At 40.8% G+C, this 27155-nt stretch overlaps 1 protein-coding gene across 1 annotated transcript in view; it reads right to left on the reverse strand.

Moving 5' to 3' along the window:
• ATP7B (ATPase copper transporting beta) overlaps positions 1-27155 on the reverse strand; it is a 131909-nt gene that overhangs the window by 54848 nt on the left and 49906 nt on the right. The window contains exons 3-5 of the mRNA XM_043995808.1: positions 11332-12577; positions 5027-5299; positions 3684-3847 (exon numbers count right to left, since the gene is read on the reverse strand). Of these exons, the coding sequence (XP_043851743.1) occupies positions 3684-3847; positions 5027-5299; positions 11332-12577 (1683 nt within the window). The remainder of the gene's footprint in view (positions 1-3683; positions 3848-5026; positions 5300-11331; positions 12578-27155) is intronic.

Raw genomic sequence — 27155 nt, forward strand, 5'->3', positions numbered from 1 at the left:
TATTTTTATTTTCTCATTGGTATCATGGGTATAATAATGCCTGTTCTTTACCTCAGTAGGATTTAGTGGGAAGGTATGGTCTTTGAAAAATAATGTGGGGGGCAGCTAGGTGGCATAGTGGATAAAGCACTGGCCCTGGATTCAGGAGGACCTGAGTTCAAATCCAGCCTCAGACACTTGACACTCACTAGCTGTGTGACCCTGGGCAAGTCACTTAACCCTCATTGCCCTGCCACCACCCCCCCCACCAAAAAAAGAAAAGAAAAAAAAGAAAAGCGTGAACTCCTTAAGATACGGGCACTGTCACTGCTAAGGAAGAGACTAGGGCATTTTTTAAGATCTCTTTCAGTTCCATAAGTGTACAAAGGAGGAAGTTGCTCTAGCATGCATACAATGAATCAGACATGGAGCACTAATATTTAGCATCCTCTCTCAACAGGAGCTTAATTATAATGTAGAATAGCTCCATTTACATGAGACTTGATAGCCACAAAAAATCACCACATACATTCCTTAAGATCTCATCCACAGGAGGATCAAATAGGGCAAAAAAGCTAGACACTAGATAACACAGAAGCACAGAATTTGAGAGCTGGAAGGGACATCAAGTAGCCATCGAGTCCAATACACGCCGAAATTATTGATACAATACAACGAAATATAATATACTGAATGGTTCAGCTACTTGTTAGAACATCAGGCCTGGAATCAGAAAGGCCTGAGTTGAAATCTAGCCTCAAGCACTTACTGAGTAAATATGACCATGAGTAAGTCACTCAATCCTGTTTGCCTCAGGTTTCCTCATCTATAAAATGAGCTGGAGAAGGACAGGACAAACCACTCCAGTATCTCTGCCATGAAAACCCCAAATGGGGACACAAAGGGTCAGACACAGGTGAAAATGACTAAACACCAAAAAAGTGCTGTTATATAATTATGTATATGTATGTGTTTGTGTGTGTGTGTGTGTGTATATATATATATATATATATATATCACATTTATGTAGATGCATACACACATACTTCCCATGCCCTGATTTAATCCAGAAGTACCTACTCTGGGGAGTGCCAAATCATGACTGTCACACACACTTGCATGCACGCACACACACACACATATTTGATAAAGTTTAACCCCCAAATATGGGCACCACAACTAAAATAAAATCTGTTTGAAATGAAAAAATGTATGTATAGGCATGTGTGTGTGTGTGTGTGTGTAGCTAAACATTGAAAATTAAAGCCAAGTACAGCCCAGATCCAGGTTAACATGAGCCAGATTTGGGAGGGAAGTGTAGCCTCTATTTTGCTCAGTACAGTATCCCCATTTAGAGATAAGGACCCTGAGTACAACTGAGATGTTAATGATCTGTTCAGGGTCACATTAATGGAGAAAGGGCTCAAACCCAAGCCTTTTAAGTCCAATGCTCCTCTCACTATATCACATCACCTCCGAGACCCCGAGGCCCACAAGAACATCCTGTGTACGTCTTATAGTGACCAGTAGTGAAAAGAATATGCAGCAGGGATCACAACGGCAAATAAGCTAAAAAAAAATACTATAGTAAAGCACTATAATTCCTGTAATGTTAAAAAAAGTTCTTAAATAAAATGAATCATTATTCACTTTTAGATTTGGGGGCATAGCAAACTGGTCGGTTTCTTATTTGCCTGCTTTGTAGACTGGGGTAGTATGGGAAATGGAAAATTCTTCCAGGATCCATCACTAGGTTGTCAGCAACAATCAGGTGACTGTGAGGCCCTAAGTCCCCCAACACAGTAAGGGAGGCCCCATTCTGGAACATCCAGTTCTTTCCCTCATAAAGAAGGCCACTTATCAGAAATTCCAAGAGCCACCTGAGTCCTTGAAACCTTGTCTTTAAATATATGCTTAACGCTAATGGCCGTGGTCAGATACTCTGCCATCAGTCTCTTGGTTTCAGGTCGGCTGCTTGACACAACAACAGTCTCCTTAGAGATGGGCAGCAGGGTGGAGTAGGTCTAGGACTGCACTGGGAGTCAGGAGTCCTGGTTTTTAATCCTCCCATCTTATATCTGCTAGCTAGGTAAATATGAGTATATTCTACAGCCAATTAGTGTCTATTTCTTACAAGTCAAATGACTATAACAATAAGATTAATAGCTAGCTTTTATATATCATGCTTTAAGGTTTGAAAAGAGCTTTATAAAAATTATCTCATTTGATCCCCACAATAACGCTGGGAGGTTGGTGCTGTCATAATCCCCATTTCACAGAAGAGAAAACTGAGGCAGGCAGGTCAGGTGACTTGCCTAAGGATCCCACAGCTAGTTAAGTATCTAAGGCTGGATTTGAACTTCCTGACTCCAAGTCTCACACTCCAACCACTGAACCCAACCACCTCTAATAACACTTGTACCACCAACCTTACAGGGTTGTCATTAAAGAAAATATTTTGCCAATTTAAAAAATGCCATAGAGGGTGTCCCAGAAGTCTTGGTTCAGTAAATGAGCAAGCTTCACTAGCTCAAAACTGCACCAAGACTTCTGGGACACCCTATCTAAATGTTTTAGTGTTGTCCTTCTCCCTGGGTAGACGGGGATGATTGGTTACAGTGAATAAGCAGCAGTCACTGTGACTGCTTACCTCTGGTTTGCCATGTATGACCCTTGCCCCATCCTGACAAGAACACAGACAATAGAGTTCACATATTCCAATTCATCTCCCAGCCAGGGGGCTTCCCAGCATCTCAGACACTCAGAAGAACAACCTTCTGATTTCCCCAACCCTCTTCATGGCCAATCAGAGGCATGGCGGCATCACAACATCCCAAATGCTTCAGTTTTCTAGTTCACCTCAGAATACCAACAGCTCCCTAAGCCTGCACCTCCCCAGGGTTATTGAACTTTTCTCCTCCCTAAAAAACTCCCTTTACTTCCCAATGTAACGATTGGAATGACGCCACCTGCTGGAGACTTACTGTAGAAGAGTTCCGCCCATGAAGCGAAGGTCTTTGAGGGCAAGACCAGGAGTCTTTTCTTTGGCATCAGGAAGTGACGCGGACTAGTGGGAGGAGGAAGGAAGAGACTGGCGCTCGCTCTCGCGCTCTTTCCTGAGGACGCTGGTGGAGAGGGGAGCTAGAAATGCGCTCTCCCTTTAATAGATAGGAATCTAGGCCTTTCTCTCTCTCTTTACCAAATTCTTATTCTCCTTAATAAATGCTTAAAAGTCTAACTCTTGCTAAAGCTTATAATTTATTGGCGACCACTCATTAGATATTTTAGACAGACTAGCTAGAATTTTAGCCCTTAACACCAAACCCTCCTTCCAATGCAATGATTTAATCCCAAAGTACCTGGGATGACAAATCATGGCTATCCATTAATCGCTCCAAAGAGTGAACGAGTCATCACTGGTAACTTAGAAAAACAACTTATGTTGGGTCTCCTGAACCAGAAAGATGTTCATTGATGGCCTGAAGAATACCGCCCTCTGATAAATGGGGGATAAATTATCAGAATGTTGAAGGTCCCTTCCATATCTGAGCCTGGTTGTCTCATTCTTGGGAAACTCAGCTGAGAGAGGGAGAGTGACTTGGTTGTGGTCAACCCGCCAACGAGTGGCAGCACCCCAGCTAGAACCCAGTTGCTTTCCCTTACACGCTTCTCCTTCTCCTTGAGTTTTCCAGCCTAATACTCACAATCAGCTCGATATTGCCATCTGACCCAATGTAATCTTCCATCACTGTAGTTTCAAAGCCCAAGTTCTGGACCAGCTGGGCTATTTCAAGGGGCTGGATGGTTTGTGGATTATATTTGACCTCTGCTTTTCCAGCCATCAGAGCAACCAGAACCGAAAGTATGCCTGAAACGATAAGAACGATATTCTGTGGTTCCTCCTAAGCAAGGTTCCTTGGAACAGCATGTAGAGTACGTTGAAAAGTGAAAACTGGCCCCCTCAGGCGGTGGGATGCCTTATTGATGACATATGGCCATATCCACCATACACCCCAAACAGGAAACATACTTCACATCTCTCTGCCACCATTTTACAAAAGGGATGACAGAACTACTTTCTCAGATGCTTCTAAATAAGAAAGAATTCCCTTCCAAAGCAAGAACCTCAAAGGTTCAATCCACAGTCTGTTTCAGTGAGATTAACAAGGCTACAGACTACCCACCTCACCTGCTTCCTTCCACTTGCCACTGTAAAACACCTTGTCCAAATTAGGAGAATGGATAACAGGGCTTTTAATGAAATGCCAACAAGGAATATCAAGAAAGGCTTCACAGAGGACACAAAAAGTATTGTCTTGTTATAAATTCATTTAGCCTGTTGACAACAAGTAAAGTAGGCTTGTCAGCCTACATTTTAAGAGCCATTTTCCAAGGATACCAGGAAAACAGGTTTTGGTGAACAGAGGACTGGGAATAGGTTCTTCTGTCTCAAGAAATGGGGAATCCAGGGCAGCTAGGTGGCGCAGTGGATAGAGCACTGGCCCTGGAGTCAGAAGGACCTGAGTTCAAATCCGGCCTCAAAAACTTGACACTTACTAGCTCTGTGACCCGGGGGCAAGTCATTTAACCTCAATTGACTCACCAAAAGAAAGAAAAAAAAGAAATGGGGAAATGGGGAACCCACAAGAAAAAAGGGATCTGAGACAAGATGGGGAGTTATGTGAATACCATACGATAAATAAGACCTGAAAGGTAAAAAGCTACAATGCTAATACCAGGAGGACTGAACATAGAAGGGGATACCCTTTTCCATACCTAATTTATACAAAGCTCTCTTTTATATCCCAAGTAAATGAAATATCAAAGATCAGAAAATAGGCAAGGAACCAACTGTCCAAACTTTTATACCAATTAGAGAAAACCCTCCTACCAAGTTAGTAGATAAATAGACAAGTAGCAAACGGTGGCACTAAGGGGACACAATGTATGCCCCATTTCAATGATCTCTTCAGCTGTTCCCATATAGAACAATATAGATAAATTTCATGAACCCTGTGCTAGAAATAACGCGTTTATTATCTCTCACCATCTTCCTTCAATAGATTTCTTTCAATGTTGGAGACACAGGATGCACAGGTCATTCCTGCTATGCGTAAATAGCATTTTTCCGAGGTCACTGTGTTAGGGTGAAGTGGATAATCTGAGGGAAAAGGCTTTGGAGAGTGGTCCGAGATGTTTGTTTTGTGATACCCCTTAGCATCAAAGTCTTCCTCTTGAAGAGAAACTGAGTCCTTAAGCTCTATTTGACTGTTAGGATCCACAGCATAAATGTTTCCAACATGCTTTCTGGAACTGGTTTCTATATTTTTTAAAAAAGGAAAAAGACATAGTTCAAATTAGAGAATCGAATTATTTCTTCCAGAAAAATAAAAAAAAATATGACAGCATCATAATCTAAAGCCTGAGAGATCATACTGAGTTCTCCCCATCCTCTTCTTTCCCATACTCCCAACACTCTACAGGAAAACCTTGGACCACAGAAATGGTTGATAGATGGAACATTCTGGTCAACTGGCATTTAATTGCCTATGAGGTGCCAGCCATTACACTAGGCACTGGGAGATAAAAGGAAAGGTAAAAACATTCCTTGCTCTCAAGAAGTTCTCAGTCTATACTTGAAGGAAGCCATGGAGGTGGAGAGTACTAGTGCTGGTTAGTCATGGCGTGATCAAAAAAGTATTTTGGTGGGGCAGCTAGGTGACACAGTGGATAAAGCACCAGCCCAGGATTCAGGAGGACCTGAGTTCAAATCCGGCCTCAGACACTTGACACTTACTAGCTGTGTGACCCTGGGCAAGTCACTTAACCCCAAATGCCTCACCAAAAAAATATAAAAGAATAAAAGAGGGGAAGCTAAGGTGGAGCAGTGAATAAAGTACTAGCCCTGGATTCAGGATGACCTGAGTTCAAATCTGGCCTCAGACACTTGACACGTAATAGCTGTGTGACCCTGGGCAAGTCACTTAACCCTCATTACCTCACAAAAGCAAACAAAACAACAACAACAACAAAAATTGCCAATGTATCTTTCTTAAATACAGTACCATGAATATAATTGAATCTTTCTTTGATGAATAAGGACAGCATAAATTCTAAGGGCCAGTACTGTGAATATCAACAATATTGTAGGTTATGACTATCAGCCGCATAGACTACATGTGCAGAAGGTAAAAGAATTACAGAGTGATCAGAGTTCAGGGTTGGAAAGATCTGCCAGATTCCACCCCCCACCTTTCCCCCAGCCAAAAAGAGAGAATCTCTACTCCACTTCTGAGGCAACTGGGCTGAAATCGTACTGACCCCAGGCCACAACCTAAATGGCTTCTTTTAAATCAATCCCTGATAAGAATGTTTTCTGTCCCTGGAAAGCAGTATCACATAGTAGAAAGGACACTGGTTCTAGAGGCAAAGGACAGGCGTTCAAATCTGACCTCTGATGTCCTGTGTGACCTTGGACAAGTCTCTAGGTCCTAGTTTCCTCAACTGCAAAATGAGGGGATTGCCTAAACGAGAAGGCATTTTGGAGAAACCACTTCTAACTTTCTAGAGTCCCTTCCAGTTTTGAATCTATAATCCCTAGGATTTCACCCTTCCTCCTAGAAGTAGAACACAGAAACAAAACAAATGCCAGATCTTTTAGGCTTCCTTTTCACACTGGAACTTATTGAAAAATCTGATTTCAGTTCCTTCATCCCCTCAACTCAAACAACCTTCATCTTGACTTCAGTGACTCCAGCTGTCAGAACTTGCTATGAACTGCTCCACCTCTTCCTGGATTCATCACTAGACTGTCAGCAACTATCAGGTGACTGTGACCGCAAGGCCCTAAGTCCTTCAACACAGAAAGGGAGGTCCCATTCTGGAACAACCAGTTTGCCACTTAACAGAAATTCCAAGAGCCACCTACATCCTTAAAAACTTATCTTTACGGGGCAGCTAGGTGGTGCAGTGGATAGAGCACCGGCCCTGGATTCAGGAAGACCTGAGTTCAAATCCACCCTCAGACACTTGACATTTACTAGCTCTGTGACCCTGGGCAAGTCACTTAACCCCCATTGCCCTGCAAACAAAACAAACAAACAAAAAAACTTATCTTTAAATATATGCTTAATACTAATGGCAATGGTCAGATACAGCAAGAAAACGAGAGACTCTTTTACTTCTGCCATTCAGCATTGCTCGATCTCTGTTTCAAGTTGGCTGCTTAACACAAAGGTCCCCTTAGAGATGGGCAGCAGGGGGAAACAGATTGGGGCTAGACTGGAGTCAGGACCCTGGGTTTTAATCCTCTCCTCTAACCTCTGCTAGCCCTGGGCTGTTGTTTAGCACTGCTACCAAAAAAATTAAAAAAAAAAAATCAGCAAAGTTCATGGTGAATTTATGGTACCAAGCCTTGGTGTTGCTGGGGAGTCTTCCTTTTCAACCCTTCTCAATAACTTTGTCTCATTCTCTACAGAACCAATTCCCAACATTGTCTTCTCTTTTCTCACCATCAGCCTCATCCACAGGCTAATGCATTGACCTCCCCTCCTGCAAGGGGGGTCATAACTTGAAAAATCTGTTGACCTACAATGGTAGAAGGAGTTTCTTCATTTGGAAATTCCCTGTAACAATTAAATCGCAGGTCCAGTCCCTATTCCTTTCATACTTTTTGAGCTTTTGATGTACTAAATTTTTTTCAGATGAATTATGATTTAGCTTTAACTATCCCATCCTGAATCTGGGAAGTTTGTTGCTGGTTTTTTTTTTTTAACCCAAGTGTAAGATTTTGTAATTATTCCCATTAAACTTTTATCTTTTTTAAAATTCAGCCCACTGTCCTAACCAGTCAAGATCTCTTTGTATTCAAAATTTGTCATCCAACCCATTGGCTAGCAACCCATTGTGTCAGCTTCCAAATAACAGCTAACTACCCAAGTGTAACTGATGAAGGACTTGAAATCCCATATAAACTGTTTTGCATGGACTTCATGCTACACTTCTTTCCTGCTACAACAGGATTAACTGTTCCGTTTTGTTTTCCTTATTGATTCTTCTTTTTTAAAACTTCTTCTTCCTGAAACTAGGTGAAGAACGGAATGTAACCAAGAATGCAACCAAGAATGTACACATTCTATGCAGGTAACAGTGTGTGTACAAGGGCTCCTCCCTCTATTAGCATACATTAATGTAGCATCATAAGGTGTGCTTAAGCACCTCACAAATATTAGCTCATTTTATCCTCAAAACAACCCTGGGAGGTGGGTGCTATAATCCTTAGTTTACAAATGAGGAAACTGAAACTGAGAAAGGTTAAGTGATTTGCTCAGGGTCACACAGCAAGTCAGTGTCTGAGGACTCATTTAAACACACAATCAGTTACACCATCCAGCTGCCTTGCTATAGTCCTAAAAGAAAAAAAGTTTCCAACAAAATCAAAATCCTACCTATAAAGCTATAACAAACTAGATAAGGGACTAAAAAACTTTCAGTTCGTGCAGTTTGCTCTAAGTGATCCCAACAGCCCATGGACAGTAAAAACAGTCTTTTGAAGTCCTAATCTCACAGTTCATGCAGATGAAGCCAGAAATATATTTCTTAAAGAGTTTTAGCTGGGGGGCAGCTAGGTGGCGCAATGAATAAAGCACTGGCCCTGGAGTCAGAAGGATCTGAGTTCAAATCCAGCCTCAGACATTTGACAGTTACTAGCTGTGTGACCCTGGGCAAGTCACTTAACCCCCATTGCCCTGAAAAAAAAAAAAGTTAACTTTCTTCACATCTCCATAAGGTCCCTATGAGTGCATGGTATTAGCTCCAGTTTATAAGGGAGAAAAATTTGTTCACAGAGAAGTGAAAGGACTTGCCCCAAGGCTAGCAAGTGACAGCTGGGGCTGAAACTCCAGCCTCCCAACTTCCTACACAATTCTCTTTCCACTATGCCAGGCAGTATCTCCAAACGAATATTACTCATAAGCATCTGCCATGATTCAGACACTAAGAAAAATAAAGAGGCCCAGGACTGAATTTCAACCAGGTTATTAATCAAAACTACATTTAGGGCAGCTAGGTGGCGCAGTGGATAGAGTACCGGCCCTGAAGTCAGGAGGACCTGAGTTCAAATCCAGCCTCAAACACTTAACACTTACTAGCTGTGTGACCCTGGGCAAGTCACTTAACCCCAATTGCCTCACTAAAAACAAAACAAAAACAAAAACAAAAAAAACATTTAACATCTCCTTCTTGGGGCAGCTAGGTGGCGCAGTGGATAGAATACCGGCCCTGGATTCAGGAGGACCCGAGTTCAAATCTGACCTCAGACACTTAACACTAGCTGTACGACGCTGGGCAAATCACTTAACCCCAACTGTCTCACCCCCCCAAAACAAAACAAAACAAAAACACATCTCCTTCTTAACCCAGGCAGTGAGGAGGCATTTGCCCCCACTCAAAGGTTTTACTTATGGGGCAAGAAGGGAACACCAGTGACCCTCAACTCTTAGAAATTCAGTCTGGGGGCAGCTAGGTGGCGCAGTGGATAGAGCACCGGCCCTGAAGTCAGGAGGACCTGAGTTCAAATCCGACCTCAGACACTTAACACTTACTAGCTGTGTGACCTTGGGCAAGTCACTTAACCCCAATTGCCTCACCCAAAAAAAATAATTAAAAAAAAATTCAGTCTGGCATCATGAAAATATGTGAAGTCAAATTTTTGGAGGTGGTTCACGAAGGGACATCTTTTCTTCCCCATGACCACTGTAAGGCAAATCCCTATTGGGAAGACATAAACTAAGGAGACAGCATATGGTACAGAGTAAAGAAAACTGGGGGCAGCTAGGTGGTGCAGTGGATAAAGCACTGGCCCTGGATTCAGGAGGACCTGAGTTCAAATGCGGACTCAGATACTTGACACATACTAGCTGTGACCCTGGGCAAGTCACTTAACCCTCATTGCCCCACACAAAAAAATAAATAAGAAAACTGGAATTCCAGCCACAAGAGGCATGTTTGAATACGGCTCTGCTATTAGGGAGCTGTATGATTTTGTACAAGTAGCAACTTAAGCAGGCTCAAGTTTCCTTATGAGGAAAATTTGTATCTGTGCTGCTTATCTCCTAAGGTTTTGTTGGGAGGATCAAAAGAGATCATACGGGGCGGCTAGGTGGCGCAGAGGATAGAGCACTGGCCCTGGAGTCAGGAGTACCTGAGTTCAAATCTGGCCTCAGACACTTAACACTTACTAGCTGTGTGACCCTGGGCAAGTCACTTAACCCCAACTGCCTCACTTTAAAAAAAAAAGAGAGAGATCATACCTATAGTATGCTTTGTGTTTTAAGGTGTTATATCAAATGTAAACTATTATTAAATTTGTTAATTTAGAAGGGATAGGTGAATTCAATTCTGTCAGTCTATTTTATCACTGCTTAGAAGTCAGCAATTTTACAGGCATCCAGACTTAATGCCTTTTTTACAAGAGAATAGAAGAGAAAGGGGCTGACTAATTTGTCCACTTGACTAATAAACTAAGTCACAAGAGGATGTGGCCCTTCTTTCCTCCCTACAGTTAGAAGCTCTGGCCATGGCACTCAACTTTGTATGAAGTCATCAGTCATCAAAATCATTTTGATCCAGCTACCAATCATTTTGGAAAAAGGAAGTGGAATGATCTCTAGGGGATTAACCTAAAAATGAGACCTGAGCTAAGAAGGCATGAATAGTGTCATAGATTCAAAGCTAGAAGCGAGCTTAGAGGTCAATTCTCTCATTTTCTAGATGAAGAACTGAGCCCCAGAGCAGTTAAGTGGTTTGCCCAGGATAATAAAAATTGTAAATGATTGAGCTGAGATTCGAACCCAGGCGCCTTCCAAATTCAGCATACTTTCCACTGTAACATGCTACCTCTAAGTATGACTATCACGGAGGCTAAGACAAAAAAGTCAGAAAATCCATTTCCTCTATCTTGATTTTACTTTCTTCCTCTGAAAACACAAATGAAACTTTACTCTGAGATACCATCTAAAAAAAAAAGATAACAGTTTTAAAAATATTCTACGAGCCTTTCAGGTAAAGACAGTTTGTTTGGAGTCAAAAGCAATCAAACAAGACATAACTGCCTCAAGGAAAAAAAATGTCAAGAGGGCCTTATGCTGATCTTTGGTATCCACAGCCATTAAGTCCGGATGAGAGAATTGTACCTGGCTATGGGGAATGATATCAATTCATTCAGTATAAAAAGGAAGACTGCTTTACTGTTATTCCATAAGAAAATGAGCCTCCTGTCAAACCAGCCGGATAGTATATTAGCAGTAAGGAGAAGACAGTTGACGAGGAAACCACCAGATATCAAGTACATACCAGTGATGACAGATGCCTCAAATCCCATGTCTTCAACAGCATCTTTTAGCTCTTCAGGGCTCACTACTGAAGCATTATAGTGGATGGTTCCAATCCCTTCAGCTAAAGAGACTGAAACTTTTCCTACCCCTTCCCTTTGTGATAGTAAGCTCTCGATGCTCTGCACGCAGGAAGCACAGGTCATTCCATCAATGCCAAGCACAGCAGTTCTCCACTCTCCCTGTACTTGGTTTCCTTGGGATTGGGTAGCCGGAGGAAGTCTTGAAGACAAGCTGTCTAATGAATTCTCCAACCCACTGCCCTCTACTCCATTAGGGAGGGTGACTTTAAAATTCCCAGGTGGGAGAGCCTCAATGGCTTGCTTCAAGAATAGTGGGGTAATGTGAGCTGGATCGAATTGAACATCTGCATTTTTGTTTTCCAGGGATACGTTAATGCTTTGTACACCTTGTAGTCCTGCTATATTTCCTTCAATATTCAAGACACAGGATTTGCAGTGCATTCCTTCCACTCCTAACTGTAGAGTAGTACCTGGGCTGGGCTGGTCCCCCCATGCTTCAGTATTACTACAGAAGGGTGGAATTGGCATTTTCTTTGAATTGTTGTTGCTTTGCAACCGTTCAATATCAATCACACCCAGGCTTAATGGTGCCATTTTGCCCTTGATGGTGGCTTCAAATCCCATGTCATTGATATGGTCCCTGAGGTCTCCAGGTTGAATGATGTAAGGCTGATAAGTGATGACAGCCTCTTGATTGCTAAGGGAGACTTTGATTTTCAAAACTCCTTGAAGTTTTCCAACCTTCCCTTCTATAGTATTGACACATGACTGGCAAGTCATGCCCTCCACACGAAGCTTGGTCACTGCTTCATCAGCAGATGAGGATTTTGTGGGCCACGATGCAGCCTTTCCCTCTTCTATGTTAGCTTCAAAGCCCATGTCCCCAATTTCTGAGCAAATCTGCTGTAGGTTTATGGTTAAGGGGGCGTATTTCACAGTGGCACTGCCCTGTTCAAGGGAAACTTTTATGCTCACAATACCTTTCAAGTTAGAAATCTTGCCCTCAATAGATTTCACACATGACTGGCATGTCATGCCCCAAATGTTGATCGTACTGATGCTTGTTGAAGATGACGATGCAGGTAAACTATCCAAGCTGCCTTCAAAGCCTAGGTTGTCAAAAGCAAATTTCTGCTTTACTTTTAATTCTTGAGCACAAGCAGCAGAGGAAACTCTAGATAACATCTAAAAGAAGAAGAAAGGACATATTTAGAATTTCAAACAGCAATGTTATCTACTCCTAGACATTCCAGGTTCTCTGGTACATAGAAATGAAAAAAACGTATCCTATAGTATCCTGGGAACATGAAAACATTAAAACATCAGGAAGAAAAGATATGAGGTCATTTCAAAATTCAGGACAGTATGTTACGATGGAAAAAGCACTGGATTCTCCAAGTGAGGAAATCTGAGTTCTAGTCCTAGGCTACCACTTATTAGTGTTGGGATCTTAGGGCTTTGTCTGGGCAAGCCCTTTCCAGCCCTAACAGTGTAGAGCATTCTACCTGAATCAAGAAGTAGGGGAACAAAAATCAAGAAGGGAGAAGGAAAATATCATATTGTCAGTTAGTTAACAAACATGTATTAAGCACCTACTATGTATAGCCAGGCACTATGCTAAGCATTGGGGATGTAAAAAGAGGCAAAAGATAATACCTGACCTCAAGAAGCTCACAATCTCATGGATCTAATATTGTGTGTGTGTGTGTGTGTGTGTGTGTATACACATGTATACACAGTGGAGTTGACATAGGAGTTAGGAAGAATCGAGTTTAAATCCTGCCTCAGACACTCACTAGTTGTGTGACCTTGGGCAAGTCATTGAATCTGTCTCAGTTTCCTCATCTGAAAAATGGAGATAACATTATCACCTGTTTCACAAGGTTGTTGGGAGTAAACCTCAAATTGCCATGTTAACATAGTGTTGTTATCATTTAAGATGAGAGTGCTTGTTCCCATCGAAATCAATTCCTTTGAACAATTCTCCACAGCATAAGTACAATTTATAAAGGCTGCCTGAGCCAAGCCAAAAAGACTTAAATGAATTATGCTCCTTTTTACTGTTCTCTGCTTCTTTGCAGTCTTACTGTTTCTTTAAGTTTGAAGGTCCAAAACAGCAAGCCTTATTACAATGTTCACCTAAAGTCCTCTTCTAAGGCAAGTTCTATGTAAAACAGCAGATAAATATGAATTATCAATATTATTGTTAACCTATACCAAAAAACCTTCCTCTGATGCTGTACCATAGCATGGAAGTAAAGTTCAAAGAATGCATGTTCTGGTAGCTACTATCAGGTGGCTATAAGCACAGGCCCAGAGTTAGACTGTCATCTAAGACTCAGTCTCCCAAAATTCCTCAATTCAAAGAAATTCATTACCAGAATATTGGCTAATGAATGATGAACTTTTTTCAGTCGCAATAACTCATAAAGACCATCACCTAAGGCAAAGAAGTGTGGCCACTTACATTAATGGAAGGAGTGTCCCTAGCAAAGAAGTCACAGATGCCTAAAGTAACAAAGTACAAGATTCAGAGTTTTAGGACTAAAACTTGTTGTTCTTTATAGCATACTTTTTTCTTTTTCTAATATACTCTTAATTGATATTTTAAAATAAAATTCGATTTTTTAAAATATTACATTTCCCATCCGATTTTTTCTATCTTCCTCCCAGAGACCTCTATTTTATCACAAAAAATAAGAGACAGAGAATGGATCTTTGATTGCACTGCTACAGGTAACCCCCAGATGAGAAACTCCTTAATGAATTTTCTGCATCTTCCCTGCAATTTATAGTCTCAGAGAGTGGCCCAGAGCACTGAGAGATAAAGTGACATGGTCACAGCAAACATGTCAGGACTTGTGTTGCCTAAAACTGTTGCTACTACTGTACTTTATAAATTAATAGCTTTTTATCTATTAATGGCTATCATACCAGTTTGGGCAGTAAGCATTTATTATTAATTAACATCACTAAAGTATTGACCCCGTGTTGCCCTAAATTCTTATAGTCTCAGGTCTTCATACCTACATAGTCCTAAAAGGAAGAGTTGGCACCAAGAGAAAGCATTCTGAGCCAAGGAAACCGAGCCAAGGAATCCAAGACGAGCCAAGGAAGCAGGTAAAGATTGGGCCAGGAGAGTAAGACCAGGTTGTGGCCAAGGGTTTTATCCCCTTCAGACAGAGGTGGGTCATTGTACATTGATCGAAGCTAATTGGTTAGCACGATTCAGTTCCATTGATTGACAAGACTTGAGGGCAGTCTAAACTAAAAGGAACTCAACAGATAACATCAGATAAGAGTATGCAAAAGACCATAGCTGAAGGGCAAAGTCCAGTATCTAGGTGTGGTTCTCCATGGAGCTGGACAAAAGAGTCTAGCTCTATTTCTTTGGTTCCCTAGGGTACATCCCAGACAAAAGCTGAACTTTGGGGGGGGGGGAGCGCGGGGTGGAGAAGAAAGGACTGAAAGTGATCTCTGGGTCTCCCCTAGAAATCCATTATTAATAATTATTTTCTCAGGGGCAGCTAGGTGGCACAGTGGATAGAGCACCAGCCCTGGAGTCAAGAGGACCCGAGTTCAAATCTGACCTCAGACACTTGATACTTACTAGCTGTGTGACCCTGGACAAGTCACTTAACCCCAAATGCCTCACCAAAACAAAGCAAACAAGAAAAAAAACATCAAAAAATAATTATTTTCTCACAGAGTAGAACCCCAGAATGAAAAAGAAGTCCAGCAAAACAAGCCAACACCGAACAAGTCTGATATAGCATTCTATACCTATATTTTTCCACCTTTGCAAAAAAAGGAGGGAGGGCTATCATCTCATCTCTTCTTTGGGGCCAGGTTTGGTCATTGTAATTTCACAACAGTCAGCTTCAATTTTTCCTATTTAATAGGAACTGAATCCTAGTAACAGTGGCATTCTTTCCCATACCAAAGTATGTCTTTATTTTTGAAGAGGTTATGGGTGGATGAACAAATTAATCATAATCATCTTTGCAGAAAGAGCACATATGATAATCACATGGGAAATCATGAACTAACTGAATAAATTATTAATAATAAATATGGTATATCTGAAAATAGTTACTTTACAACTCATTCTAAGAATGAGATTACCACACAATTTACTGAGGACAGATCCTCACCTACTCCCCATTTCTAGGCCAATGAATTGCCTGAGGCAGACCAATGTTTGTCAATTCCGGCCTCTTAATTGTTTTACGGATCTCCCAAACAAACCCCCTCCCAAAGATTCCCAGATTTACTTCCAGGACTTTAGATTATTATGCAAAAAAGGGTTCATTTCCAGTTAAGTAGTTTCTCTCAGTAAGAAACTTGTTTTTCCCAAGGGTAGTCCCCTAGCTCCCTCGGTTCTGTTACCCCATTAAAAACCCAGTCTTCAGTCCCCATCTTTGGGTATTCCCAGCAATCTGCTCCTTATTTCTTCTATATTGATTGTTTCATTAATTTTCAGGTTGACAAATGAAACCTAAGTCATCTAAGGAAATACCCATTAACTATGCTATCTATCCTTTTCTCCTCCTCCAATCACCTTTTTTGGCCTTTTGCTCTTCATTATAAATCCAACAGAATGTAGAATGAGGAAGAAAAAAAGAGGAATTTTTTTTTAAAGTTTGGTAAGGGGGGTAGCTAGGTGGCACAGTGGATAGAGCACTGGCCCTGGAGTCAGGAGGACCTGAGTTCAAATCCGGCCTCAGACACTTAACACTTACTAGCTGTGTGACCCTAGGCAAGTCACTTAACCTCAATTGCCTCACTAAAAAAAAAAAAATTTGGTAAGAAATGTGATTGAAATTATTAACCAAATGAGGGATATTATCTATGTATTTCACTTATCAAAACCATTCCCTAAATAACATGGATAATGGTGTTGACTATGTTAATGTCTTGATGAAAGATCAGAAAATTAGATTTACTGGAGTTGCATTCACTCACCCGACAACCATTTATTAAGACAATATTACACTATGTTAGGCACTAAGGAAAGTTATAAAGACAAACTAGTACAGCCCCTGCCTTCAATGAGTTTATAATCTAGTTGTTCCCAAATCTCTTTCTTTGAGTCATATTCATAAAAGCAAAATGAAGAGGCAAACCAAGCAATCAAGGATCCAGTTGGTTTGAAAATTACAAACAATTGGTCTGAAGAACACACGCAATATTTCTTTTTCCTCAGCAGAAAGATGCTTTTCCATGAATCAGATGAACAATTCTCTTGCTTCTTTATTTCACTCTGTTGGCATAACCATGATCTTATTAAATTCTCCACTATTTCTACCTATACCAGGACTTTTAAAAATTATACTAATAGTGCTACCTCTTCACATCATTTGTTTATATCATTTTTTTTAACCTAACGGTGTTTAGCTACTACATAGCTACCATTTCCATGTAGGTACAGTGGATAGAGCCCTGGCCCTGAAGTTGAGAGGACCTGAGTTCAAATCTCACCTCAAACACTTACTAGTTATATGACCCTGAGCAAGTCATTTAACTCCAATTGCCTTAAACATCCAGGGCCATCTCCAGTCCTCCTGATGTATGTCTTGCCACTGGACCCAGATGGCTCTGGAGGAGAGAGTGAGATTGGCGACCTTGCACAGCTTCCTTCACTTAAATCCAATTTACTGCAAGTCATAACATCACCTCCCAATGTCACAGTCCTTTTAGAGAACAAAGGATGAACAAAGACCATTTCCATGTTGTGTTGCCTATGTCCACTGCAGACACAGGTAAGAAAAGAAAACAAAGACTTCTTAATGCCTTCAGCATCAAATAAAAATCTTATTAAAAAGAACAAAGATAAAGGCTATGGGAAAGAAAAATGGAAAGATTTTCAAAGAGGAATAGGGATTCACAGTAATCTCAGAGACTACTACAGACAGACTTCAGGCTGGCAAACTGCTTCTTTAGGATAAAAACCTAACTCATTAACCACTTCCATTGTCTAAGAAGTGAATCATTAATGGTTTTTCACTCAGTTTATCTTAATTTTTCTTGGTCAAACACTGAGCCATGGTGCTAGTTTTTTATTCTTACTTTGTGGGGTATGAATAACTGCCAAAAAGTTTATCAGGAGCCTTTGCAGAAAACAATACAAATAAATCTCCTTCTAGAAGGGCAGGTTTATAGAGGTAAGTGGTCCAGGAAGAAAAAACCCTGAAAACAGAGGCAACTTTATGAGACGCCTGAGTGTCTGTTTATTTTGGAACACCTACCTGAGTGTTAGCGGTCTGGTGTGAAATTACAATCAGCTCTTCATTTAATAGAAGTACATATATACACACATATGTATATATGTTTGTAATATACATATACGCACATATATATGTAGCAAATGCTCAGTAAATGTTTATTGAATCAATAAGATAATCCAGGTGCAAATGCATGACTGTATTTAATTTCGTTCGACTGTTGGTACTCACAACCATTTTACTACTAAGCTGTCAGACAGGAAGAAGTAGAACCAAAAGATTAGGATCATGAAAACTTAGAGAAGTGATAGTCTTCAGAAGGAGAGAATGGCCAACTAAGAGATTGTGATTAACTTTGGAGAAGCAGTTTCAAGTGAGGTTCGAAGTAAGAGAATTGGAGGCAAAAGAGTTTGTCTGTGAAGAGGACAGACATAGGACAATTTTCCATATTAATTGCTCCATCTGATGGTCTTTTATCTGTCCTTATCCTTCTTGATCTCTCTGCAGCATCTAACAGTGCTAACTACCCCCCTCTTGGCTGGGTTTTCTAGATCCTGCCATCTTTTTATTAGATAATCATACTGTGCCTCCCAGGTATAGATGTAGAGCCTATGGTTGCATCCTGGGCTCTCTTGCCTTCTCTCTCCACACTCTCTCAGCAATCAATGGAATCAGCTCCTAAGAGTTTAAGCATCATTTCTATGCACTGACTAATAAACAAACACAACGTGGCCAAAACAGGGCTTATTAATTTTCCCCCGACCCACCCTTCTTCCAAATTTCCTCTATCTATCAAGGGGGCAGCTAGGTGGTACAGTGGATAGAGCAATGGCCCTGAAGTTAAGGGGACCCGAGTTCAAATCTCACCTCACACACTAGGCTTTGTGACCCTGGGCAAATCACCTAACTCCAATTGCCTTAAACATTTGGAGCCATCTCGAATCATCCTGATGTATACTTTGCCACTGGACCCAGATGGCTCTGGAGGACAGAGTGAGGGTGGTGACTTTGCACAGCCCTCCCTCACTTAAATCCAATTCACTCCAAGTCATGACATCACCTCCAGATGTCAATGGTCCTCCTCCAGAATGAAGGACAAACAATAACAATCTCTTGAGGGCACCATGATCTTTGTAGTCACCTATGTTTGCAACCCAGGTATCATCCTCACCCTCCTTTACTCCCGATATCCAGGCAAGCTGCCAGACCTTGTCAATTCTACCTCTACAGCATCTCTCATATCCATCTCTTTCTATACACACACACACACACACACACACACCCCCCACCTTATTCCAGGTCTACATCACCTCTCGCCTACAGTGATGCCCTTCAAGTTATCTTTCCTGGCACAAATCTGTCCCTCTAATTCCTTCTCCATGCAGCGGCCAAAGCAATTGTCCTAAAGGCCAGGTCCAACCATGTCTCTCAACCCCTACTCAATGAACTCCTAGGGCTCCTTATTATTTCTAAGGCCAAATACAAACTCATACATTTATTTACAACACTTCGCATCCTGGCCCAACCCACCTGTGGAGCTTTATTGCCTGTTCCTCCTCTTAATTCTGCAACAAAGCCAAATTGGTCTCCTTGCTGTTCCTCACACATGTAATTCATCTGTTTTTTAATTATTGTGCTAAACTGTGTTTTTTAAAAGTATTGACACATATATATGATGGCTATTGTACTCGTTTAGGCTGTAATTATTATTGGCATCATATATAATATACATCATACATAGTATATATAGGCGCAGTAGATAGAGCACTGGCCCTAGAGTCAGGAGTACCTGAGTTCAAATCCAGCCTCAGACACTTAACACTTACTAGCTGTGTGACCCTGGGCAAGTCACTTAACCCCAATTGCCTCACTAAAAAAAAAAAAGCAAACATAGTATATATATCATATATTATATCATATGCATATACATTTATCAATAAAGAACTGTGTAGAAGTTCAGCACAAGCAGGAGAAAGGCCCCAGAGGACCCAAGCTGTCTCTCAGAGAGCCAGCACCTTGTCTCTCAAGGAGAATTCAGAAGGCCTACATTACCTACACTGTCCTAAGAAGGAGAACTCACCAAGTGACAGCATTCTGAGCCTAGGGGGGAGATCCAGAAAGCCAAGAACTCTGACAGACTATAGACCCTGGAGTGGCCAAAGCTTTTATCCCCTTTTGATAGAGGCGGGTCACTATACATTGGTCAAAGCTGATTGGTTAGCATCATTCAATTCCATTGGCTGACATGACTTGAGGGTGGTCCAAATTAAAATTAGCTCTACATGTAATGACCTAATGGGAAGGACCCTGGAGCAAAGGATGAAGTCCAGTCTTTATGTGGGGTTTCATTTCCATCGGTCCTCTCTATTGTACCCTTGGGCTGGCCCTGAACAAGATTAAAACTTCCTCCAGAACTGAATTTTCTGAAGTGGGGGGGAGAGGGGGAGAAGGGACTGAAACTAGTATGGGTCCCCCCAAGAAACTCATTATTAATAATTATTTTCTCACACATCTCCAGTCTTTGTGCCTTTTCAGATTGTTTCTCCACGCCTACCAAAACTTAAAAGATGCTTTCAAAGGTGTATTATTTCATCTCTATGGTATTGCATGAAGCAAAACCACTACAAAGTGTTTTGATTTCTGGCACTTCCCTCCATACAATACCACTACCCCCCATATATCTAAAGCATCATGTTCCTCAAAATTATGAGCAGATTCAGATCTTTCTATGTACATCCAAAAGACACAAATATATTTCCTATTTCAGATACACTGATTTGAATATTTACAAAGAAGGGCAACTAGAATGGCTGAGAGGGCACAGACTAAGACTTGTAGAAACTGGAGCTATTTCGCTGGGAGAAGAGACTTGCAAGGGACACAGTAGCTATCTGTCTTCAAGTGTTTGAAGTACAATCACAAGGAGGTCTTGCTCTGCTTCATCCCAGAGGGAAGTGGAGTTTTGCAGAGAAACTGTAGGCTCAATATAAATGCAAAGTTTCCCGATAATTAGAGTTTTTCCAAAGTGAAATGGGCCACCCTGAGAACTATTGTGTTCTCAGAACCTTAAGGTATTCAAAGGGTATCAGAATCGAGGAAGTTAAATTAAGAAAAACAGAGGATTTGGGAGTGCATCAGTTTTGTTCTGAAGGTTTTAAGAGGGGAAATAAAAGGGGAGGCAAAAGTAATATGCTACTATATAAAGGAAAAACATGAAGCAAGGGGGGTGGGGGGAGGGTGCATCAGATTAACCTCACCCTTATCTGAACTCAAAAGAAAAGGGCTCCCCCCCCCCACCACACACACACATATCTTGGGGAAATACATCAAACAGGCATGGCTAGGCAGAGGAGGGATTAAGAAGAAAGATAATAGTAGGGAGGGAGTAGTCATAAAGAATACAAACTTCCTGATCCTGAAGGGGGGGGGGGCAGTGAAAAAGAAAAAAGGCAAGGCTAGGCAGAGAAGAGAAGAAGGGAGGGGGGAAGGGGAGGGAATTAAGGGTATATCCTTTAAGTAGGGAATGGCTGAATAAATTGTGGTATATGAATATAATGGAATAGTACTGCATCATAGGAAACGAAGAAAGAGGCAATTCCAGACAGTCCTGGGAAGTAAGCACTAACAAAATGAAACTAGCAGAACCAGGACAACTTACACAATAACAACAACATTTTAAAGAAAAATAACTTTAAAAGACTTGAGAACTCTGACCAAAGCAGTGACTAACCAAGGGACCTACAATAAAGCATGTCATTTACCTCCTGATAGATGTATGAGATGATTATGGATTTGAGTCAGATTAAACTCTGAGAATGGGGTCTGGAAGATACCCAGCCCCGCCCCAGTATAGTTAGTTTTAAAGTTTATTGCTTGTCAAATTCTCACTGTCTCCTTTAAGTTTTATTGCCAATTAACAGTATTTTTACTTCTGCTCAGTCTCCCCACTTGGCTACATCTTAGTTTTATCTGGAATCCATCATATGTCAGAACCCCAGTCCCTGTTGAGTGGGTCGGGGAGTTTGCCCACCGATTCAATACTCGGGACTCAAGAAGAAAGGACAGGGCTCAGCACAGGATGCGGCAATTAAGTTGAGACCAGATGTTAAGTGACATGTTTCTTTTTCTCAGAGCAGAATCCCCTTGACCCTAGGGTTCCAACAATGGATTATTCTTTTATTCTTTATTCTATTTCTTTGATTTCCCAACATAGCCGAAGATAAATTTTAAGCCCATCATCCTTCTAAAATTAATACAACAATGCTGAAACACCTGAGTGACTCTTCCTGTTATTCAAGTTGAGTATCTTTAGAGATAGGGGCCCGGAGAGGGGAGGGGGCAGTCAGTGGGAACTGTGAGATCTGAAACATCTGACTGTCCCCCCCTTCCCTCTTCCTTCGGTTTGACCTTGTTCCCCCTCCCCTTTTCCCCCTTGTTCCTGGAACACATATGCATGTCTCCATACATTGATCATGAGCTAAGCACGCATCCTGGGTGAGACGGGATTGGATGTTAGATTGTGAGCTCCCCCTAGTTTGCCTGGGGACTTCCCTCCCCCCAACATTACTATAAAAACTCAAGGCATGTATTAGCTATTGCGACTCAGTTATTGAGTTTGCCCATTCTTGCAAGGATGTAATAAATCTGTCTCTGCTTGACTTGGTGGTCTCCTTGAGTTATTTGGGTAAACTGAGGCAGTTTGCCCCAAACATAGAGAAGTGATGGACTCAAGGTACAGGAGACACAAGATTTTGGACATGACCAATCAACCAAGCAATAAACATTTATTAAGGGGGCAGCTAGGTGGCGCAGTGGATAGAGCACTGGCCCTGGATTCAAGAGGACCTGAGTTCAAATCCAGCCTCAGACACTTGACACTTACTAGCTATGTGACCCTGGCCAAGTCACTTAACCCCAATTGCCTCACCAAAAAAAAAAAAAAAGAGCTACAACATTTATTAAGCACCTACTACAATGCTAGGCACCTTGCTAAGCACTGGGGATACAAAAGAGGCAAAAGACAAGCCCTGCACCCAAGGAGCTCAGAGTCTAATGGTGGAGACAACAAACAATACAGACAGTTTTCATATGTGTGTGTATGTGTATATGTATATATACACACAAACTATACACAAGCTAAAATAGGAATTAACAAAGGGAAGGCACTAGAATTAAGAGGGATTGGGAGAGGCTTCTTGATTTATTTTGCTTGGATAATAATAATAGCTAACATTTATATAGTGCTTACTATGTACTAGGCACTGGGCGAAGCATCTTAGAATCATTATCTTATTTGATCCTCACAACAACCCTGGGAGGAAGGTGCTATTTAAGCACATACAATTATGCTTTTGGGGGGGAAGGGCAGGGCAATAAGGGTTAAATGACTTGCCCAAGGTCACACAGTTAGTAAGTGTCAAGTGTCTGAAGCCAAATTTGGTCTTCCTGAATCCAGGGCCAGTGATCTATCCACTGCACCACCTAACTTCCCCCAATTATGCTTATTTTTGACGAGGTTCCCCCCCCCATCTTCTTCTTTTTTTAATTGGATAGGGAAATAACAATGATGATGCAAAAAAGAAAAGGAAAGAAAAAAGAAGAGGTCCACAAAAATATTTTTAAAGGCATTCAAAGGAATACACAAAAGGAAGCACAGGCCAGTAGGATGATTCTGAAAGTAAAGGGCTGAATTTATTATATACACATATGTATGTATGTGCTTTAAAGCAAGAAGAATGAAACAGGGAGTCACAACTTCATTCCAATCCTCTTTTTGTGTTGTACTTTGTAAATGGAAAGGCTCACTTTTTTGGTGTTTGCTGTGTTCAAAATGAGGCAACTAGGTGGCTCAGTGGATGGAGTCCTGAGCCTGGAAATCAGGAACACCTGAGTTCAAATCCAGCCTCAGAAACCTATTAGCTTTGTGACTGAGCAAATCATTTAATCCTGTTTGCCTCAGTTTCCTCATCTATAAAATTTCCTGGAGAAGGAAGTGATAAGCCACTCTAGTATCCTTGCCAAGAAAACCCCAAGGCAAGTATTGGCATGCCATGATTCACAGGGTCACAGAGAGTCAAACACAACTGAATAACAATGTTCAGAATAGACATATAGATAGATTAGACCAATAGATGATAGGTAGATAGATAGATACATGTACATATCTATCTATATCTATACCTTAAAAAGTAGTAAGTTCCTAAACACTGGCAACCTTCAACATAACAGGTGTTTGACCATTTGACCACTTACTGAAATTGGAGGAATTCCTCTTTACCTACAGTTTAGGCTAGGTGACTTTAAACATCTAGATTAGCAGTGACTGGTGAGTCATGCTTACTACATACCAGGTGGTATGGGAGATAATCTTTCCTTTCTTATCCTTATCATTTTTTAGTAGAAGAGGAACAGCAATTTACATTAACTGTTAATCCGCCTTTATCTGACCTCATTTTCTTTGTTGTTTTAGCACAAGCTGACCCCTTCATCCTCCCTTCTTATTTCCTGCTTCCTTCAAAGCTTCAGCTCACACATCACCTCCTGCATGAGGCCATTCTTGACCTCCTCAGTGGCCAGTGCTCTCCATAAAGTTATTTTGTGTTTCTTTTGTCTGTATTTTGCATTTACTTACATATGTACACATTTTACACAAGTTGTAAGCTACTTGAGGGCAGGAAATGTTTCATTTTTGGCTTTGTATTCCCAGGGCATAGCATAGTGCCTAGCACAGAGTAAAAGTTTAAATGCTTATTGATTTTTCCACCTGTAACTCTTATACACCTAAACTAGTTAGCATTAACTGCCCCATTTCTCTGGTTCAAGGGAACAGACACAGTTAGGTTAAGACTAGTGTGCTCTTCTAGGTGACAATGCCTTCCTTCGGCTACTTAGCACTTTTGTCATTTCAGAAGTGTCCCCCTATGTTCATCCTTTCCCCTACGTTCAAGACACATACACCATCTTCCTTCTCTGTGGGGAGAGGAAGAAGTCATTAGCAGATATGGAGGCTAAAAAAGACAAAATAGGACAACAGACTTCATAGGTTCAAAGGTTGCCAGCACAAAGTCATTCACAAACAGAGGCAACTGGAAGACCATAAAAATCCATGAAATCTAAACTCTTTGAGGCTTGACGCTGCTTCATTTCTAGCTTTCTGGCCCCAGGGCTTAGCATAGTGTTTTGCATATGGTAGGTGCTTAAGAAAAGTTTATTTAATTTATCGTTTGTCTTTCATTCTCAAAGAGGACCAAGACATTGGGGTGACTTACATTAAATTGGATTTAAGTGAGGGAAGGCTGTGCAAAGTCACCACACTCACTCTCTCCTCCAGATCCATCTGGGTCTGGTGGCCAAATACACATCAGGATGACTAGAGAAGACCCTGGATGTTTAAGGCAATTGGGGTTAAGTGACTTGCCCACGGTCACACAGCTAGTAAGTGTCTGAGGTGAGATTTGAATTCAGGTCTTATTTAATTTAATTTAATTTAATTTCTAAGGAATCTCTCTTCCCTTCAGTTTCTGTGTTGGAGATCCTCTGTAACAGTAGCAAGCCCTTGGTGAGCAGACACCTTCATATTTTATAAAATCAAGTAGTTACAACTTTCAAGGAATCTTGTGTGATTCCAGCAGATTCATGAGAGATACCTTTCTGAAGTCTTTAAGATGGAATTCTGTTTTAAGAAATCAAATGTGTGGCAGCTAGGTGGCACAATGGATAAATTACCAGCCCTGGATTCAGGAGGACCTGAGTTCAAATTCTGCCTCAGACACTTGACACTAGCTGTGTGACCCTGGGCAAGTCACTTAACCCTCATTGCCCCACCCAAAAAAAAAAAAAAAAAAGGAGGATCGTTCTCCAATGGCTTCCCCAAAAGGACTATTATTCTGTTAGATGAAGTAGAATGTTAACCACAAAACCATGGTTCATTATTTTGTGCCATTTTCCTAGTTCAAGCTTCCTATAAATGTTGTCTCAAAATGTCTTGGAGAGGGGGCGGCTAGGTGGTGCAGTGGATAAAGCACCGGCTCTGGATTCAGAGGAGTATCTGAGTTCAAATCCGGCCTCAGACACTTGACACTTACTAGCTGTGTGACCCTGGGCAAGTCACTTAACCCCCATTGCCCCACAACAAACAAAATAAAAAAAGAAGGATGTGGAAAGTTTAAAAAAAAAAAAATGTCTTGGAGAAAGAGATCAGACCACATCAGTTTGGATATTCTCTCTCTAAGCTAGAAATGCTTGGTTTTAGAATAATGATAAATATATTAAAATGTTTCTGGCAGACTAAAACACAAAGTACAATATTGATTTTTTTTTTTCCTTCAACAACATAAATTCATGACCAGACATCTACCTTAATGGTTAAAATTCTTCACAACAGTTATCTTAACAGCTTTTCTCAGCAGACAATCAAATGCCATACAGTTCAACTTCTTAATGTTTCAGAGAATTGCATTATTGTCTAGTTTTTTGTTTACTGTAGCAAATATTTCATTTGATGATTTATCAAAGAACAGCACCTTGTGAGCCATAGCAGTGTCATCTCTTTGGTAACGTTCTGCATACAAGATCCAGTGAGGCAAGGCAAAGTCAAAGGCTAATCTTGCACTATCAGTCAAACAGTCTATCTCTCAGGGTAGGTTGGTTTGGTTTTGAATATTCTGATGAAATGTACTAAGTCAGATCAGTAAAACCATAATTCTCTTGCATCATTTCCCAGAATTGAGAGAAGACCCCATACTATAGTACAGTTACTAGGATATTCATCCTGGGTGGTTTCTCAGAGTTTAATTAAGGATGGATTACATTAAGCTTTTTCAAATGTATATATTATAGAAAAATAGTCAATCTGCCCAGACTTTTAATTTTTCATAGAGTGCTGAAGAATTCAGATAGCATAGAAATGTCTTAGGTCTGATGGAATAAATTAATCTATCTTTATTATAAACTTATATGGATTTTGCTGTAATGGCTGCACTGCTCTTGGCATACCCTCAGTTAGGATTCAATTAATGCAATAGATGTATCCCTGAATAGATATTTGTGTATCAACTTTCTTTTTATCAAACTGTGTAACAGGGGCTCACTATTTAAAGGAATGATAATAGAATTCCTTCTTAAACCACAAAATTATTTTGCAAAAGACTGATATTGGCTAACGTTTTTTATAGAGTTGGGTATTTTATATACCAGACTTATTTCAAATGGGATACAATGGACTGGGAATTCAGAAGATTCATCATGAGTTCATCTAGGCAAAACCCAATTCAACGACCCCTGAGAACTCCCTACCGTATTTTTATAAATCTCAAGAGACAGAAGATAGCAAATTAAAAATCCTTGCAGTCATGGTACAGAAGAGTTCCAGGGAACCCATGATAGAAGAGGATCTCCAAATCCAAGAAAAACAAAAAAAAAGAACTGTGGAGTATAGATGCTGATTGAACCATACTATTTCTTTTGTTTTGGGTGCTGTTGGTTTTTTGTTTTCTATTTTGAGGTTTTGCATTACTGCCCTGATTTTTTCTCTTATAACA

This window comes from Dromiciops gliroides, chromosome 3 (genome assembly GCF_019393635.1).
Source record: "Dromiciops gliroides isolate mDroGli1 chromosome 3, mDroGli1.pri, whole genome shotgun sequence".
NCBI lineage: Eukaryota > Metazoa > Chordata > Mammalia > Microbiotheria > Microbiotheriidae > Dromiciops > Dromiciops gliroides.